Source organism: Panthera uncia, chromosome D2 (assembly GCF_023721935.1).
Source record: "Panthera uncia isolate 11264 chromosome D2, Puncia_PCG_1.0, whole genome shotgun sequence".
NCBI lineage: Eukaryota > Metazoa > Chordata > Mammalia > Carnivora > Felidae > Panthera > Panthera uncia.
The window spans coordinates 75,833,173-75,850,007 of record NC_064818.1 but is presented as its reverse complement, the minus strand read 5'-3'; the positions used below and the strand labels follow the sequence as shown (position 1 = coordinate 75,850,007).

General features: G+C 41.0%; 1 protein-coding gene across 8 annotated transcripts in view; it reads right to left on the bottom strand.

The window, feature by feature from the left end:
• PLEKHA1 (pleckstrin homology domain containing A1) overlaps positions 1–16,835 on the bottom strand; it is a 57,070-nt gene that overhangs the window by 7,006 nt on the left and 33,229 nt on the right. For 7 of the 8 annotated variants that reach the window (XR_007460838.1, XM_049645877.1, XM_049645878.1 and 4 more), the window contains 4 exons: positions 12,827–12,952; positions 8,971–9,114; positions 7,117–7,185; positions 469–533 (listed from right to left, as the gene is read on the bottom strand). Coding sequence is in view for 7 of the 8 variants with exons in the window: in XM_049645877.1 (XP_049501834.1) it covers positions 469–533; positions 7,117–7,185; positions 8,971–9,114; positions 12,827–12,952 (404 nt within the window). In the remaining variant the exon portion in view is untranslated. The remainder of the gene's footprint in view (positions 1–468; positions 534–7,116; positions 7,186–8,970; positions 9,115–12,826; positions 12,953–16,835) is intronic. The other variant, XM_049645879.1, reaches the window with a different exon arrangement.

Genomic DNA, 16,835 nt, shown 5'->3' with positions numbered 1-16,835 from the left:
TTTTCCAATTTATTTTTGCATTAATTTTACATATTTTATATGTTATATATATTTTTAGAAGAGGTTCATAAAAGAAGTTTAAAATCCAAAGTTTTCAGCTGTGAATAAATCAGTTTGCTCAAAGAAACACTGCACAGTTACCACATTTTCTTATAAAGCTCTATTCTGCAGCAACTTCAAAATACTTAAATTACTAATACATCAATCTGTCAAATATGATAGAAGTTGTTCACGTTAAAATTTTTCCTTTCCGTTAATAAGCCTAATTTTTAGTTTTCAAATGAAACAAAAAAATATCTCAATACTTTGAGGATTTTGTAAGTCCTGGCATATCCCAACTAGGAAGAGTTAAAAGTAACGCTACAAATAACCCAGGAAAACATCACCTGTACACACCAACCAAACTGAAGCCCTGCTGAGTACTAGAGTGCTGCGGCAGGCACTAAGTGACAGCGGGTGCTTACTTACCTCTGCTTACATTCCTGGACTTTATGAACCTCTTTAAGCGGTATTACGCGGAGAGGTTCCTTTTCCTGGCAAAAAAACACACGGACACATGATGTATATTCTTAAAGTCCTTTTAAGGATTAGTTGTCTTACTTGGAGATCTCTATGAAGCACATCTGAGACGTAAATCTACCTTCCTGAACCATCCAGCATCAGAACAGCTCAAACACTGAATAACCTTATGCACACTGTGGTCTGAAACACGGAAACTGGCATATAACCCGTATTCACATTATTTCTGGCCTTAATGACAGCGTAGCTTATTAAAAGCCATGAAATCATCAGACTTTCCCCCAGTGGACCCTTCCAGACCCCGTAAGTAGAAGACTTCCTCTTCTGGAATGTTATTTTGAGGTAGAAGGCACCAGAGTAGCAAATACCCAGCTTCTCGGAGTTAAATTTGTCATTTTAGGTATATCACTTTTATATGAATACATTATTTTAACAAGCACAATTTACTGAACTTTTACTAAGTCCAGGACATCCACTAGCTTTTAAGCATGTGAGCTCACTTCAACTTTCTACAACCCCACAGTACACGCACTCCTATCCACCTGAGGAAACGGAGCCTCACACGTTAATTAAGTACCTCACCCCAAGGTCACAAAACTAGACACAAGACACAACTAGTTCCCAATAGCCTGTTTATACTACACGTGCCACGAAATACTATATGCCATATTTCACCGAGTATCACACCGTAAGATTAAAAAGTGCCATTATTTGATGCAGCCCTAAGAAAAAAATTAAAGCATGGCTGAACACTTTAAAAAATCACCAGTCTTTAAGTTTTACAAAATGGTTCATTTTTAAAATAATTTCAGAGTATAGGGGCGCCTGCGTGGCTCAGGTGGTTAAGTGTCTGACTTTGGCTCAGGTCATGATCTCACCGTTCGTGGGTTCAAGCCCTGCATCAGGCTCTGTGCTGACAGCTCAGAGCCTGAAGCCGGCTTTGGATTTGGGGTCTTCCTCTCTCTCTGCCCCTCCCCCGCTCATGCTCTGTTTTTCTCTCTCTCAAGAATAAAAAAAAAAAAAAAATTAAAATAATTTCAGACTATAAAAGACTTACAAAAATAGCACAAAGAATTTCTGTACACATCGCACCCCATTTTCCAAGATGTTAAAATTTCACGTTTGTTAAATCATTCTGCTTGTTGTGTTCATGTATGTGACTATGGTATGTGTGTATATATTTTTCCTGAAATGTCTGAAGGCAAATCATAGATATGTGCTTTACTACTAAATATGTTAGTGTATAGTTCCTAAAACAAGGATGTTTCTTTCGTAACTACAGTACAATCACAGAACCCAAAAACTCCACACTGACGCAATCCTGTTATCTAAAAACCATATTCACATCTCATTAATTGCCCAGCAGTATCCTTAACATAAAAAGGAAAACTACAGATTTGCTGCTCCAGAGTTCAATCTGGAATCAGACCTTGTATTTAGTGGTCCTATCTCTTCGTGTCCTTTATTGTGGAATAGTTCTGCAGGCCTTCCCCCCACCCCCCCTTTCAACCTTTAGAGTTTTCAAGAGTCCAGGCCAGTTGTTTTGTAGAACGTCCCTTAATTTGGCTCTGTATGATGTTGACCATGCTTGGATTCAGGCTATGCAGTTTGGCGGGGAAACCACAGATGCACTTCGTTCTTCTCGGGGCATCATTCTCAGGGAGCGCGTAAGAGGGGTGTGTCCCATTACTAGGGTGTTACACCTCATCTCGTAAGGCCGTGTTTGCAGTCACTAGAAAGTTACCCTTTTCTCCTTTGCCATTATGAAACATCTTGTGGGGAGACACTCGAAGCCTACGGAATACCCACTTTTCCCATCGTTTTGCCCACTAATTTTATCAAGCTTCGAAAATTCTTGCCCGAAACCATCATTACTGTAGTAGCTGCCAAATGGTGATTTGTCTCCAGCCCCATCCATTCACGTATTAGTTGGAATTTTACTCTACGGAAATGCTTTTCTTTCTCCGTTTACTTATTTGGCTTGTTTTATTCTCTGGGTTGTAATCCATTACTATCATTTTTTATTCTGGTGCTCAAACTATATGAGTTTTGGGTACTGGGAGCCCCTTCAAGCTGGTTGTGTCCTTCTGTCACGTCCCCATCATTCACTGAGCCACTTCCTTATCTTCTGTCACAACTGGATCTTCCGGGCCCAGCTCTTCCTGTGCCTGCCCCACCTCTGACATCAGCCATCTCTCCAATGTTCCCGGTTCCTGTTGAAGAATAGCGTTTATACTTGCTTTTGGGGGAAGAAGACCACTCATCTCTTCACTCCGCCATGGCTTTCTCACGATACATGAGAAGTAATACTCCTGTGAGGTTTTAATGTGTGCTTCTCTAATTACGAGTGATACTGAATATCTTTTATATGTCTAAAGACCATTTTAATTTCTTTATAAAGGAACTGTCTATTCATGTCTTTTCCTCATTTTTCTACTGGATACTTTCCCCCTTGGTTTTCTCTCTCTGTAAAATTTGAACCAACCACAAACTTAGACAAAGGTTGAAAACATAGCACAAAGACCTGACTTTCCGGAACCATTTCAGAGTGAGTTGCTGACCTGGCCCCAAGGCCCTTTAGTGTGTATTTCCCGCAAAGACATCCCTTATGTTATCACAACACAACCATCCAAATCAGGAAGGTGTCCCCCAAGTGTCTTTTGTTAAAGCAAAATAATTCAGTTCAGAATCGCTGACTGCATGTACTTGTCATATCTTTCTTTCCTTCAGTCATTCTGTCCCTAACTCCCACAGTCTTGACTCTCCTGAAGGCTCCAAGGCAGTCATTCTGGAGAAAGCCCCTGACTTGGGTGTGTCTGATCCTTCATCAGGATTAGATTCAGGTCAGGCATCTTTGGCAGGAACATCACAGAAATGAGGCAGCAACCTTCTCAAGCTATCCTGTCAGACGGTAAGTAATTTTAATTCATCTCATCACTGATGAAGTCCGCTTTAATCATCTGGTCACCTGTTTAGAGTGGTATCTACAGTGGTATCTTTATCGCTATCAAGTTACCATTTCCCTTTTTGTACTTAATGTGCATTTTGCGGATGGGGACTTTGAAACTATGTGCCCTCTGGTTCCTCATCACACACACGTGTATACTCATGCATCCACCCATTTCTCCCATGTGGGTTCATGGATTTCCACTTTATTCAAAGGGCAATAATCTGTTACCATCATTACTTATTTTGATGCCTAAAATAATCCCCCAAATTTGGCAAGGGCGGCTGTTTTCAAGTTGGATTCTGGGTCCTTCCGTCATGTCCTTAGCATTCTGTGAGCACTTTGTTTTCCGATACGAGACATTCCAGGCTTATTTTTTATTTATTTCTACTGTTTCAGCTTTGGAGTCTTGTCATTTCTCCAAGAGCCCAGGTTTCTTTCCACGGAAAATGGTGGGGGTTTTTTCCAGTTGCACGGAGCTAGGAAGTATATTATATGCATATATATGTAAACCCATGAATACGTTTACAGCTCTGTTTAATTCTACATCTACCTGTATATGTTAAGTGCTCACATCGATACATTGAATTCCAACCTAATACAAAAAGTCTTCTCCTTTTCCTTATTTGTGACTCCCTTTTTGGACAGTGAGAAACTAGGCTTCTATGATCCCTAACATATTTACTTATTTTATCAAGTATATATGTAAACATCCTCCCATCTCTGCCACCACCCTCTTCCCAATCTGAATACCCTCTTCCCCCTACTCCATGTTGGGCTAATCCTCCAAGAGGACAGCCTCCTCGTCCTTCTTGGGTTCCTTGCCCACACCCAGGCTACTGTAGCTCCTTGCACCCCTGTCCCACCACACGAACGCCTACACTGATCTGCCTCACCTAAAAATTTTAGGTCTTAATTGTTTGGGAGGAAAGAGGGCAGAGGGTAAGGAAGAATCCCTCAATTTTTAACGTTCTTTAGGGGTATCAATGTTTTATCCTTGATACATATTACAAATACTTTCTCCAGGTTTTCAGGTATACACTTAAATCCTTCATACCTACTGAAAAAGTTTTTAACTCCTTATCTCTTAGAAAAACAAACTAAAGTAATCACAGATGAAATAATATGTCTAGGACTTACTTCAAAATATAAAGGGGAAGTGGGTGGTGGTACCTAAGAAAACCAGCCATGTGTTGATAAGAGGGGTTCAGAATACTATTCTATCTACCGTATGTTTAAACTTCTAATGATCAGAACGTTTCATAAATGAGCCCATTTGTACTCTAAACATCAACTTCTATCATTTATCGTTCTTGAGCATATATAGGTACATAAGCAAAAGTAAAGTGACTAAGGTTTTTTTTAAAACTTCACATTCGGGGGCGCCTGGGTGGCGCAGTCGGTTAAGCGTCCGACTTCAGCCAGGTCACAATCTCGCGGTCCGTGAGTTCGAGCCCCGCGTCAGGCTCTGGGCTGATGGCTCGGAGCCTGGAGCCTGTTTCTGATTCTGTGTCTCCCTCTCTCTCTGCCCCTCCCCCGTTCATGCTCTGTCTCTCTCTGTCCCAAAAATAAATAAAAACGTTGAAAAAAAAAATTAAAAAAAAAACTTCACATTCGGATTCCACCTCTTCTAAATCACTTTTTGACTCAGAGCCATCAATGTCAATGTTTTTCACTCCATACCATTCTCTGTGTCAAAAAGAGTGAAGGGGATGAAGCATTTCTTAAGAACGTTCTACCGTGTCCCTGAGATTCTCTTGCAAGCTGCCAGCACCCTCTTCTGCGGGTTTTGGTGCCGGTGTTTTCCGATCTTACCCAGAGGTGCTGTGCGCCCGAAGCAAAGACAACTACCCCACAGCTGCTGCCTGACTGCCCCTCCCCCGCAGCTAAGACAGCCGTTCAGAAATGTTACATGTGGGGGGAATGTGCACCTGAGTTATTGATAAAGGTAAGTAATTATAGTATGTTTAAAGTTTCCAGCTGTATCTGAGTTTTCGAAGTGCTTAACACATTCCTAAATACACATGGCATAATCTCCCTGCTTCCTTTGTTAGTTCAGTATTCTCTCATCTCAAATTTTATAGCATAACGTCTACATGCAGGTTTTCAAAATTTAGCAAGTATTTCCGTAATAGTTCTTATCTCATAATTACTGTGGGTGACAGGGGGGCATGTCAATTTCTCTGGCACAACTGAACTCCTGAAAAAGGCCAGAATATCGCTGCTGTTCTCTTTATTCCCAGTTCCCGGAACAGTGTGCCAGAGCCACGGAGGGCTCAATGAATGTCTGTTGCATTAATGACTCTCCCCAAGAGTACGATCATTAATTAAAGCAATGAATCAACCTACTAACCAAGCAAACGTGCAGCCTTCTGAGACACCACGTCTGATACTTTTTGAGCCACGTAACTACTACTTCCCGTTGAGGCTCTTCGAATTGGACGTCTGAGAAAGGTCCCTGTGCTAAAATGGCTATTCTTGCTGTGCTATGCCATTTTTTCCTTCATTCAAAAACACTTCTTGATTATCTACCAAGTATCAGGGGCTGTGTTCATAAAAGGGTATAAAAGAGATCTTTGCCTTCAAGAAGCTCATAGAGTCAACTGCTAAAGACAAGTATGCATACAATGGCAAAACGCAGCCGGAAGTATTATGATAGAAGTGGACTTCAGGAACCGTGGTGTGTAAGGAGAAGGCAGAGTTCAAAAGCTTCCCAGAAGAACAGACACCTGAGATGAATCGCAAAATAGTCCTTTCCTGTTCTCTAAGTACTCTGCTGTCCAGTATAGTACCAATAGCTATGTATAACTATTTAAATTAAAAAATACTAAAGAACAATCAGTTTTAATTTTAAAATGAAATAAAGGTAGGTTCCCCAGTCATACTAGCCATATTTCCAGCATTCAACAGCCACATGTAGCCAGTAAACCTGGTCAGTGAAGATATGGACCATTTCCATCAGTGTAGAAAGTTCTACCAGATAGTGCTGTTCTGGTGTCTTCATTCAAATAAAGAATATGATCCCCACTCAAAGGTCCCATAAAACAAAAGGAGGTAGGACAGACATGTAAGGAATAAAAAAGCATTCAAATTATCCAGCAATCTGCGGCAGAACTCAAGTTATGTGAGAAGAATATTTTAAATAAGAATATTACTCGAACAAGTGAAAGAGGGAATTTCAATCTTGATTCTACCCCACAAGACAAAAAGGTCTTATACGAAAAAACTTGAAAAGTCAATCTGCAATAGGAAAAAAAAAATTTATCAAGAGAGGGCAGAGAAAAGAAGGTAGAAATGCAGAGTTAAAATGTTGACTTTTAGAGATTTAATTCTTCCTACAATCTCCTCCAGCTGCCCTTCAGAGGACATCGGTAGGTGAAGGAGTTCTGATGTTTTTAATTCTTTCAAGGTGGAACGCCTTTGAAGGGATGATCTTTTTATTTAAGATACATTTACAAAATTACCATTAAGACATCACAACCAAATAAACTGAATTGTATATGCTTCTCAAAACCAGAATTATTTTAGAAATAGAAAACAGGACAAGAAACTACACACACACACACACACACACACACACACACACACACAATCACCAGAATAATACTTCTCAAACATTTTAAAGCAACATTTATGACACAGCAACATACCAGTTCAGATTTGAAGTAGCCTATTGTGTTTTCATCCAATTGAAAATATCTTCTCTTCCAGTTTTTCATCTACCAGAGATGAACACAGACATAAGACTTCTGTTTCTAAGAATGTCAAATGTTAACAGCCACTTACATATTCTGATATGAACCCATAATCAGAAATGTCAAGCCCTAAAAAACCTTATTACCCTCCCTTAGTGAGGAAATACATGAAACATCATCTCTTCCACTGCTCAGGCCTTAAACTCCTAATTCAACTTTGGTGGCCAGTCTTCAGTTTGTTGTATCATACAATTTCAGAATATGGTTTCATTATTTTTCATGCTCTAAAAGTTAGGAAAGAAAAAAAAAAAAAAAGCACTTCCCCATCCCCCAACCCCACAAAGTAAATGTCATCAAGAGTTCAAGAGCAAGCACAGGAAATGTTATTAAACCACATCAAGTTCTGTAAAATCTGTAAAATGCAAGAATCTTTCTGCAGGTACTTTGTGCTTAGTAGTAAAGCAACAGATATTTAATAAAATGAACCTACTCTGTACAAATATTTGTTTTGTCACTGAAACAGTTTTTGTGGAAGCACTTCAGTATCTCCAAGGGTTGCTATTTTAGACTTGGGAACGAAACAGAAGGAAAGAAAGGTCTCCCTCCCTAAAAGCCCTCATTAGCACAAGTGAGCCACAGCCTGAGGAGCTTCCAGGGTTCCTTGCAGACCCGCTACAAGGGGTGAGTCTCGGCCCCCCCCCCCCAACTTCCCTCCACTTCAAGGTCAGGAGCTTAGAGATAAAAGAACTTGTCCACGTCTGACCTACACCAATTAGCGTTGCCAGAAAGGGACGTGAAGTCAAACAGAACTGCCGGCAGAGTTTTAAGTATTTCCTCACTCACAGAAACTTTTTTACTTTTATTTTCAAACTTCAAAGTTTATCTTCTCACAAAATGCTAACGATTTGGTTCGCGTAAAGAATGACAAATTTTAGAAAGGTACTCTGGGGGCGCCTGGGTGGCTCAGTCAGTTAAGCGTCTGACTTGGACTCAGGTCGTGATCTCACCGTTCCTGAGTTCGAGCCCCGCGTCGGGCGCTGTGCTCACAGCTCAGAGCCTGGAGCTTGCTTGGGATCCTGTGTCTCCCCCTCTCTCTGCCCCTCCCCCACTCACACTCTGTTTCTCTCATTCTCAAAAAAAAAAAAAAAAAGAAAAGAAAAAAAAAAGAAAGGTACTCTGGAACCTTGGAAACACTGGTAAACGTACTTGCCCTTCCTACAATTTCCCGCTGTGGGTCTGGCTGGATGAGAAATACCCAGCTAACCCTTAACAGCTCTTATGAAGGACCAGGTGCTGCTAAGATACTCTCTTAATTTGCATCTTTCAAAGTTATCTCCAAATGGTAGGTTTTATAATCTAATTTTCCTTAAAAAGGAACAGAGAGCCTGAGAGGGAAAATGAGAAGCCCAAGGTCACAGAGAATTCGACTGAGGTCAGCCCAACACCAAATGGAGTAAGCAGGCCCTTCCATACCCCACTCCCTTGCCCCCTCTTTTCCTGATATCTCCCTGCTAGACTTCTCTTTCTCTGACCCACTCCCAAGGGAGAGAAAAATCAATAGGAAAGCCTTCTGGAATAAATTTAAAGTGTTAGGAAAGTTCATCTAAAATTGAAGGTCAGTGGTAATCAGCACTAACTTACCCAGCCACCCACAGACCAAGAAAATAACATAGAATCACCCTGACTCCTCAGCACGTTCATGGCTCCCTTTGGGTCTCTCGAAAAACAAAGCAAATGATTCGTGTGCTGAGAGTTTGCTAACAGAGACTCGTTTTTTCATGATTACACATACTCTCGTAAGGTACTCACCACTGCTCCCTGCTTTACACAATACCCAGCTTTGATGACTGCGCTGTCTGGAGGTGGCTTAGGAGTAAAGTAGGGAAGATGGCTCTGTGACCGTTTCAAATTATTTCTGTCAATACTTTCACCACATTCATTTACTTCTTCTTTCTAAAATGAAGCAAATAAAGAAAGTCTTTCCTTGCTTGTTTAGCTTCAAAGCACAGTTGTATTTCATGTTGTAATTCTAACAGAAAACCTTAAATTCTAACCTTAGTTCAGTTAGGAACACAGATTTTGAAGTGAAGTTTTCTAAATAATTTGAGATACTTAATCATAAACAGTCACATCACTGATAAAACCACACATTTCTATTTCTCTTGTGGGGGGTGGGTAGAGGGTGGAGGGGATTAACTTATTTTGAAGTAATTATAATAATATACAGGAAGCTGTAAAAAAAAAAGAATACAGGAAATCCTTCCTATGTACCCTTCAACCGGTTCCCCCAACAGGGAAACTGTGTAACTATAGTAACTAGAGTACATTTCAAAACTGACGCTGGAACATCCTACAAGCCTTATTCAGATGTCATCAGTTTTACATGCATTCATTTGTCTTCGCGTATGGATCATTCTGCGCATTTCTGTCACATGCAGCTTTGTGTAAAACCACCTCCACAACCACATACAGCATCATTATGAGGCTCCCTTGGGTGACCCCTTTAGAATCCCTGTGCCCGATCCCTTGGCAACCCTAACCTGGTTCTCCGTCTTTATTATTTTGGCATTTAGACAATGTAATAGAAATGGATCCTACAGTAGGTGACCTTTGGAGATCGGCTTTTTTTCACTCGGCATAATTCTCTGCAGGCTCACGCAGGCTGCTCCCCTATCACTAGCCTGTCCCTGAGGAGCGCTCATGGTCTGGACGTACCATGGGCTGTTTAACTCTTCACCTGTGAAAGGGCATTGTTGAGTCGTTCCCAGTTGGGGGCCATTGGGAATAAACCTGCCATGAACATTCCCATACAGACCGGTGTAAACATAAGTCTCCATCTCTCTAGGAGCAAAGCCCAGGAGTGCACGTGCCGGGCCGGAGAGTAATCACAAGTGCACTTTAACAAAAAACTTCCGTACCGGTTTTCAGAGGGGCCGGACTGTTTTGCATTCCCACCAGCAACGTACGAGCGAGGCAGTTTCTCCTCGGCCTTGCCAACACGTGTGTTATTAATTATCGGAGTCGTTCTGATAGGTGTGCAGGGGGATACTCACTGCGGTCTTGGCATTTCTTACGAATAGCGGTGAGCAGCCCTTCTAGTGCTCCTTTGCCACGTATCTTTTATCTTTTGGTGAAATCTCTGTTCGTGAATTCTGCCCCTTTTCTAATTGGATTATTTTTTAACTGCTGAGTTCTGATAGTTCTTTCTTTCTTTTTTTTTTTTTTTTTAATGTTTATGTATTTTTGAGAGAAAGAGAGAGAGCATGAGCAGGGGAGGGGCAGAGAAAGAGGGAGACACAGAATCTGAAGTAGGCCTCAGGCTCTGAGCTGTCCGCACAGAGCCCGACGCGGAGCTTGAACTCCCGGACCGTGAGATCGAGACCTGAGCCAAAGTCAGATGCTTAACCAACTGAGCCACCCAGGAGCCCCAATTCTTTCTCTGTATGTTCTGGATACAAGTCTTTGTTGGATACGTGGTTTGCAGATACCTCCTCCCCGTGTGCGGCTTTCCCTTTCATCCTCTTAACAGGGTTTTTCACAGAGCAAACATTTACAATTTCGATGAGGATCAATGTATCCTTTTATGGACTGTGTTTTTTTTTTTTTTTTTTAACGTTTATTTATTATTGAGAGACAGAGAGACACAGAGTGTGAGCAGGGGAGGGGTAGAGAGAGGGGGAGACACAGAATCTGAAGTGGGCTCCAGGCTCTGAGCTGTCAGCACAGAGCCCGACGCGGGGCTCGAACTCACAAACTGTGAGATCATGACCTTAGCCAAAGTCAGTAGCTTAACCAACTGAGCCACCCAGGTGCCCCATTATGGGCTGTGCTTTTGATGGCAAGTCTAAAAATTCTTTTGCTCCAGACGATTTTCTCCTTGCTCTTAGAATCTAAAAATTCTGCAGGGTTTTGTTCTTTGTTTTTTCACACGCCAAGTCCAGCCTTTTTAAAAAAGATCTAACTATACTCATGTTTTCATGCTCCCCAAAGCACTGGCTTACCTGCAACATGTTATAATCTAGAATCCCACTAATCAACCAAATGTGTATTTTTTTTTTCAAGAACTCCTAATTTTCAAGAGAAAAACGAACACTCGAGTCTTATCTTGAGGAATTTTCAACCTGTTATACATTTAGACAGGTCAACAGCACTAATTATGTACTTAAACTTTGCAATCCCAGCACTTAACTGCCACTAACCCAATACTGAATAAATTAATCAACCAAATGAGATTTGTCATTTTCTTGACAAATAGATAGCAATTAAATGCTTTTATAATGAGTAAATACTTCTTTAAAAAGCTACATTACAAAATGACACAGTAAAAAAAAAATTCTTTGCGATCTTTTTAATACGGCAGCTGCTATGCAATCTTACAACCTACTGAATAATCTACACTAAAACTAAAACACAACAAAATCTTAATTCTGTACAAAATGAAAGCAGCCAGAAGGGCACCTGGGTGGCTCAGTAGGTTAAGTGTCCCACTATAATGCAGAGCCTGTTGGGACTCTCTCTCTCTCCTTCTCTCTCTCTGCCACAACTCCGTTCACATGCGCTCTGTCTCCGTCTCTCAAAATAAATAAACTTAAAAGAAGCTTCATGCCCTTCCCATCTCTTCCATCAGGGTGTTCGTCTGCATTCTTCATCATATCCTTTTATGATAAACAGGTAAACAGTATAAACTGCTTCTGTTCTGTGAACAGCTCTAGCAAATTAATCAAATCTGGGGACAAGGTCATGGAAACCTTCAGTTTACAGCCCATCGGTCAGAAGCAGAGGTAACAACCTGGACCTTCCACCAACATCTGAAAGGATTGGGGTGGGAGCAGTCTTGGAGGACGGAGCCCTTAACCTGTGGGATCCAGGCTGACTGTCAGAATTGAGTTAAACTGCAGGACACCCAGCCAGGGTCACAGAACTGCTTGGTGTGGGGGGATCCCCACACCTCTGATGTCAGCAGCATCGTGAGTGTGGCAGTCATGTGAGAGGAAGAGGGGGTTTTTCCTACTCATATTGTTTACAAAAGGAAAAGGAACTCTGTCCAACAACAGACCATTTGTAAACTATGCTAAATTCAAGTCAAAATGACTACCCAGTCATTTAAATTGATGTAGAATAATTTTGAGTGACTTGGAAAATGTTTCAGATGTGAGTGAAAAAAGTTATTTACAGAGGGTCTCCATTTCTTGGGACAAAAGTATACAGAAGAAAGGGCTCAGAGAGGGGCGCCTGGGTGGTTCAGTTGGTTAAGCATCTGACTTCAGCTCAGGTCACGATCTCACAGTTTGTGGGTTCGAGCCCCATGTCGGGCTCTGTGCTGACAGCTCAGAGCCTGGAGCCTGCTTCGGATTCTGTGTCTCCCTCCCTCTCTGCCCCTCCCCTGCTGGTGCTCACTCTCTCTCTCTCTCTTTCAAAAATAAACACATTAAAAAATTAAAAAAAAAAAAAGAAGAAAGGCTCAGAGAAAACATGAAAAGTGTGAAGTGTGGTCTGTGGTTGCCAACTATTTTAATAAACACATACTTTTGAAATAAACAGATACAAAGCATTTTTAATTAACTGATTACTATATTTATTCAGTAAAGATATTCTATTTTATAACAACATAAAAATTACGACGCAGTAGGTAAACCACCACACAACAGAATAACTGATGTATTACCTGAGTTGGGGTAATGATGGGCACGCCCCCAACAATGTCAGTTCTGTAAGACACTTGCTTCTTCCCACATTCACTCTGGCGACTTAGGTTATCAGAATGAGGCTGTGAGTCTGACTGCTTTGGTACCTAAAATAATATGTAAATGAATTATTTTGCAACCAGCATTTTATAGGGGACCCTCTTTTATCACAGAATATCCAACTAATTGTCCATTTATATATAACTGACATTTATAAAAATTATGTATAATAGGTATGTGCCCCTTTAAGTTCTCACACTGTTCTGTTACAGTAATACTTTATAATACAGCCATCATTTCCTGAGTGTTTACTTGGGCAGGTACTATTTCATACATTTTTCTACTTCATCCTCTGATGAACCCTATGCTTAGGGCCTGTACCTCCGTGGTAGCAGTGAGAAAACGGAGGCTCAGAGGTGTGAAGAAACATAGGTGTAGGTCCTGATTGTACTACGTTCTACTGAAGTCTGTGTAACTCTCCCCCTACACTCAACCACTATTCTATGTCCCCCATTTATTAGAGCACCTGACACCAGAGCACAGCTCCATGCCGTTCTCGCTCCCCCTCGCTCCCCATCCTCCGCCGCTGCCCATGATTCTGGTAGCACCCGAGGACAAAGACCGTGGCAAACTCATCATTACTGGTGCCAGGCCAGAGTCTACTACTGAAAACACGGTGTTCACTAAATGTTGAGAGACGGACTCAGTGGATGAATCCGGAATCATCAGGAAAAAAAGAATAAGACACTCGACACAAATTAAAAATTAAAATGTTCAAAATAACTTAAAGCTTATTGGAAATTTTGAGAAGGTACTCCAACACTGGTATCAATGATAAATCGCTCACAAACGTCACTGAAGTGGAATCAGAGAATCGAAGAGATCACAAACGTTTAGCATACGTTTTAGCTTTTCTGATACGGCCCACTCAGGAAACAAGGTGCGATACTTCTGCCAATAGACTGCTGCACGTAGTCTGCCTTTGGATTGCAGATTTCTTTTGACCGTAGATAAAAAAACGTAATAAAATATGCTCGGCACTGATGTAATGTTGAGCGTGACAGTTAATCTCTGTCCGATGATTTTAAAGGGCATGTGAGGATCCTGCAGTGTTTCAGAAACATTCTGACAAGTACTTCTAACCAGCACCATAGTGGTGGCGTAAAAACATTTAAAATCAAGTAACTTGCTTGCCTTACAGTTAATCCATGTTAACAGGGAACTGGCACAGGGGACACCATTCACGTTGCAGTCAAAGACCCAAACCATTTGTTAATATGATTCCAAAGCAGTGTGGTTTCTCGAGCTTTAACACTCATGAAGCATCAGCCAGGAACATTATTGAAAGCTTCAGACTTCCAGGTTGCACCTCCCAGAAATTCTGACTTGCTCAAGCCACAGTGTTGTGCACAAGGCCACACGGTCAGCAGAAACACCAGTGGTTTTTGAGGTAGTTGCTGCAGAAACCACCCCGAGAAACACTGCTGCCAGGCCTGTGCTCTCCCACCAGGTCTGGGGAAAAGCAGGTAGACAGTGGTGTCTACAGACAAGGCTTTTATGAAATACCGGGCAAATGCAGTCTATGTGTGTCTAAGCCGGGCTGTAGTAGATCCCAATCCGCATAATTTACGAATATACACAAGTTGTCTCTCAGGCGACTTTCTGCAACTCCTCTCCACCTTTCCCTCCCTCTCTCCCCTGGAGAGGCTTCCCCGCAAGGCTTTCTCTCCAGGCTTCAGGCCCTCTCATCCACATTTACACTACAATGCAGGAAAACAGGAAAGGAAGGCAAATGAATCCTGCTAAGGAATGCCCCCTGAAATCTTCTAAGAGGCTACACTTTTTGGAGAACTTTTTAAAGGCAAAGGTACTAGCTAGAATTTTACCTGACAAGATCCACACAACGACAGGACGGTGAAAGGACTACTACTGAGGACACTCTACCCAGAAACAGTCTGCCGAGGAAGCCCACGATGTTCTGAATGAACGGCATCATGTATTTGAAATATGACCGAGAAAACGGGGCCAAGTTACCCCATTAAGAACAGAAACACAGCATTGAGAGAATTTTAAGCCAGAGAGAAAATTATCTGTTCATCTGTGTTAGGTGAAATGTACGAAGAGGTGACCCATATGAAGTCAGTCCTTCTTTTAAGAAGTTTACAGTTTAGTCATACATGGGCATTTCCTAAGAAAAATCTTTTAGACCACCCCAAAAATACAGTGATATTTATACTTTTTCCACTTTTCTTCCAGAAATGATAGTATATTAAAAATCCTTCTCACTGCTGTTAAGCTCACTGCTTCTAATGTGTCCTTATAATAAAATAAAATACCAAGTATGGCATAATTCTAATGTTAGAGTTCAATAATTAACTTAGAATTGCACTTTACAATAAAACTTATCTAAATCGTGTGGTGAGAACTGTGCAATGTGTAGAATTTTCAAATCGATATGTTATACACCTGAAACTAATATTAACATTTTATCAATAAAAAAAAATCATCTAAGCTGTAAACATTCCCCAAGAATACGAAAAGTACAAGCAAAATACCCATGAATACAGTAATTGTCTTAAAACTTTGAATGAAAGTCTAAATTCAGCCATTAAAATAAACATACTTTCAGGAACAGAAAAAAAAAATCAGCCAACTATTTAATGAGAATCAGAAAAGTGGTCTCATCAGGCAGACAGCAAGTGTCAAAGACACTGAACAGGATTGGTTTCCTTGCCCCTGACTTTTCCCTGCTCTCTCTTGCTTTCTACCCTTCTTTATTGGAGCTGTAGTCTGTGAGAAATCTGCATGTATCTTTAGGAGGTGTTTGCCTGTGGTCCTAATAGTAGAAAAAGAAAAGGCAGTCAGAGAATGAAGAGATAAACAAAATGGAGAAAAACGACAGGGCTTGCGGACGAAAGCCTAAAACGTTCCAACACAAACTCCTGGGTATATTAGGAGCCTTTTGAGGGCTCTACCCATGACCTGCCAGCTGAAAAACACTAGTATCAAGTAGAAAGCCTTGTACCTTTGGGCAAATTTACCATTTTGTTAGGACCAAAGTCCTATATTCAGCTTCCTCTACTTGCTCCCAGCTATCCAAAAAAGAAGTGGAATTTTGGCCACAATGTCAAAAACACCACATGTAGATTAAAATCTAGTATTGATTTCTGAATTACCACCTATGGTGGGGAAAAGACACTATTTTAAAAAACAGTGGGTTTCTGTTTAGGAATACACCATATACATCCTGGACATTCCTTCATCGATAAGGGACCAGAGGCCACCGTATTTGTACTGTTATTACTTCCTATAAAAAGTTAGTTGAAAGTATACTTTAAAATCAATCTGATTTTCCCAACCCTATTCACGGATACTCTCTTCAGGGTCGGTTCCTCCACGACCAGCTCTCTGTCTTTTCAAATAAGGGGAAACTTTTTTAAACGGCTGCCACCAATAAACATTCACGTAGACGTTAGGCAAGTTCGAAAAGCCACAGACCATGGTATCAGAGGACAGTCCACTAAGATGACAAGGTACTATAATTAGGAAGTAGTTAAATAATCACCATTCCCTTACCACTACTCCCTACCACCCCCTATCCTGAAACCATGTGCTTCCAAACCCTAATTATGAATTTCTAAAAATTTTAAGTTTACATAATCACATTGTACTCAGCAGACCACTAAGTTACACAGCTGACCAACTTGTCATTTGGAGCAGTTCCATAGAATTGTAAACCACACATGCACTAAAACATAAACTTCTATTTTGCAAAGAAATCTGCATTACTCATCCGCGATTTCCATAGGAATGTATGACAAATTAGAGATTCCACACCCGAATACATTTACACGTGTAAAATGCACATGATATGAAAACTGGCAAGGCCCTTTAAACAAAAAGAATTAAATAAATCTTACGTAGGCAGGGGAAATTCTTTCATTGCCATCCGATAAGTTACACGTTTATATAAAATTGATGTTTAGTAAG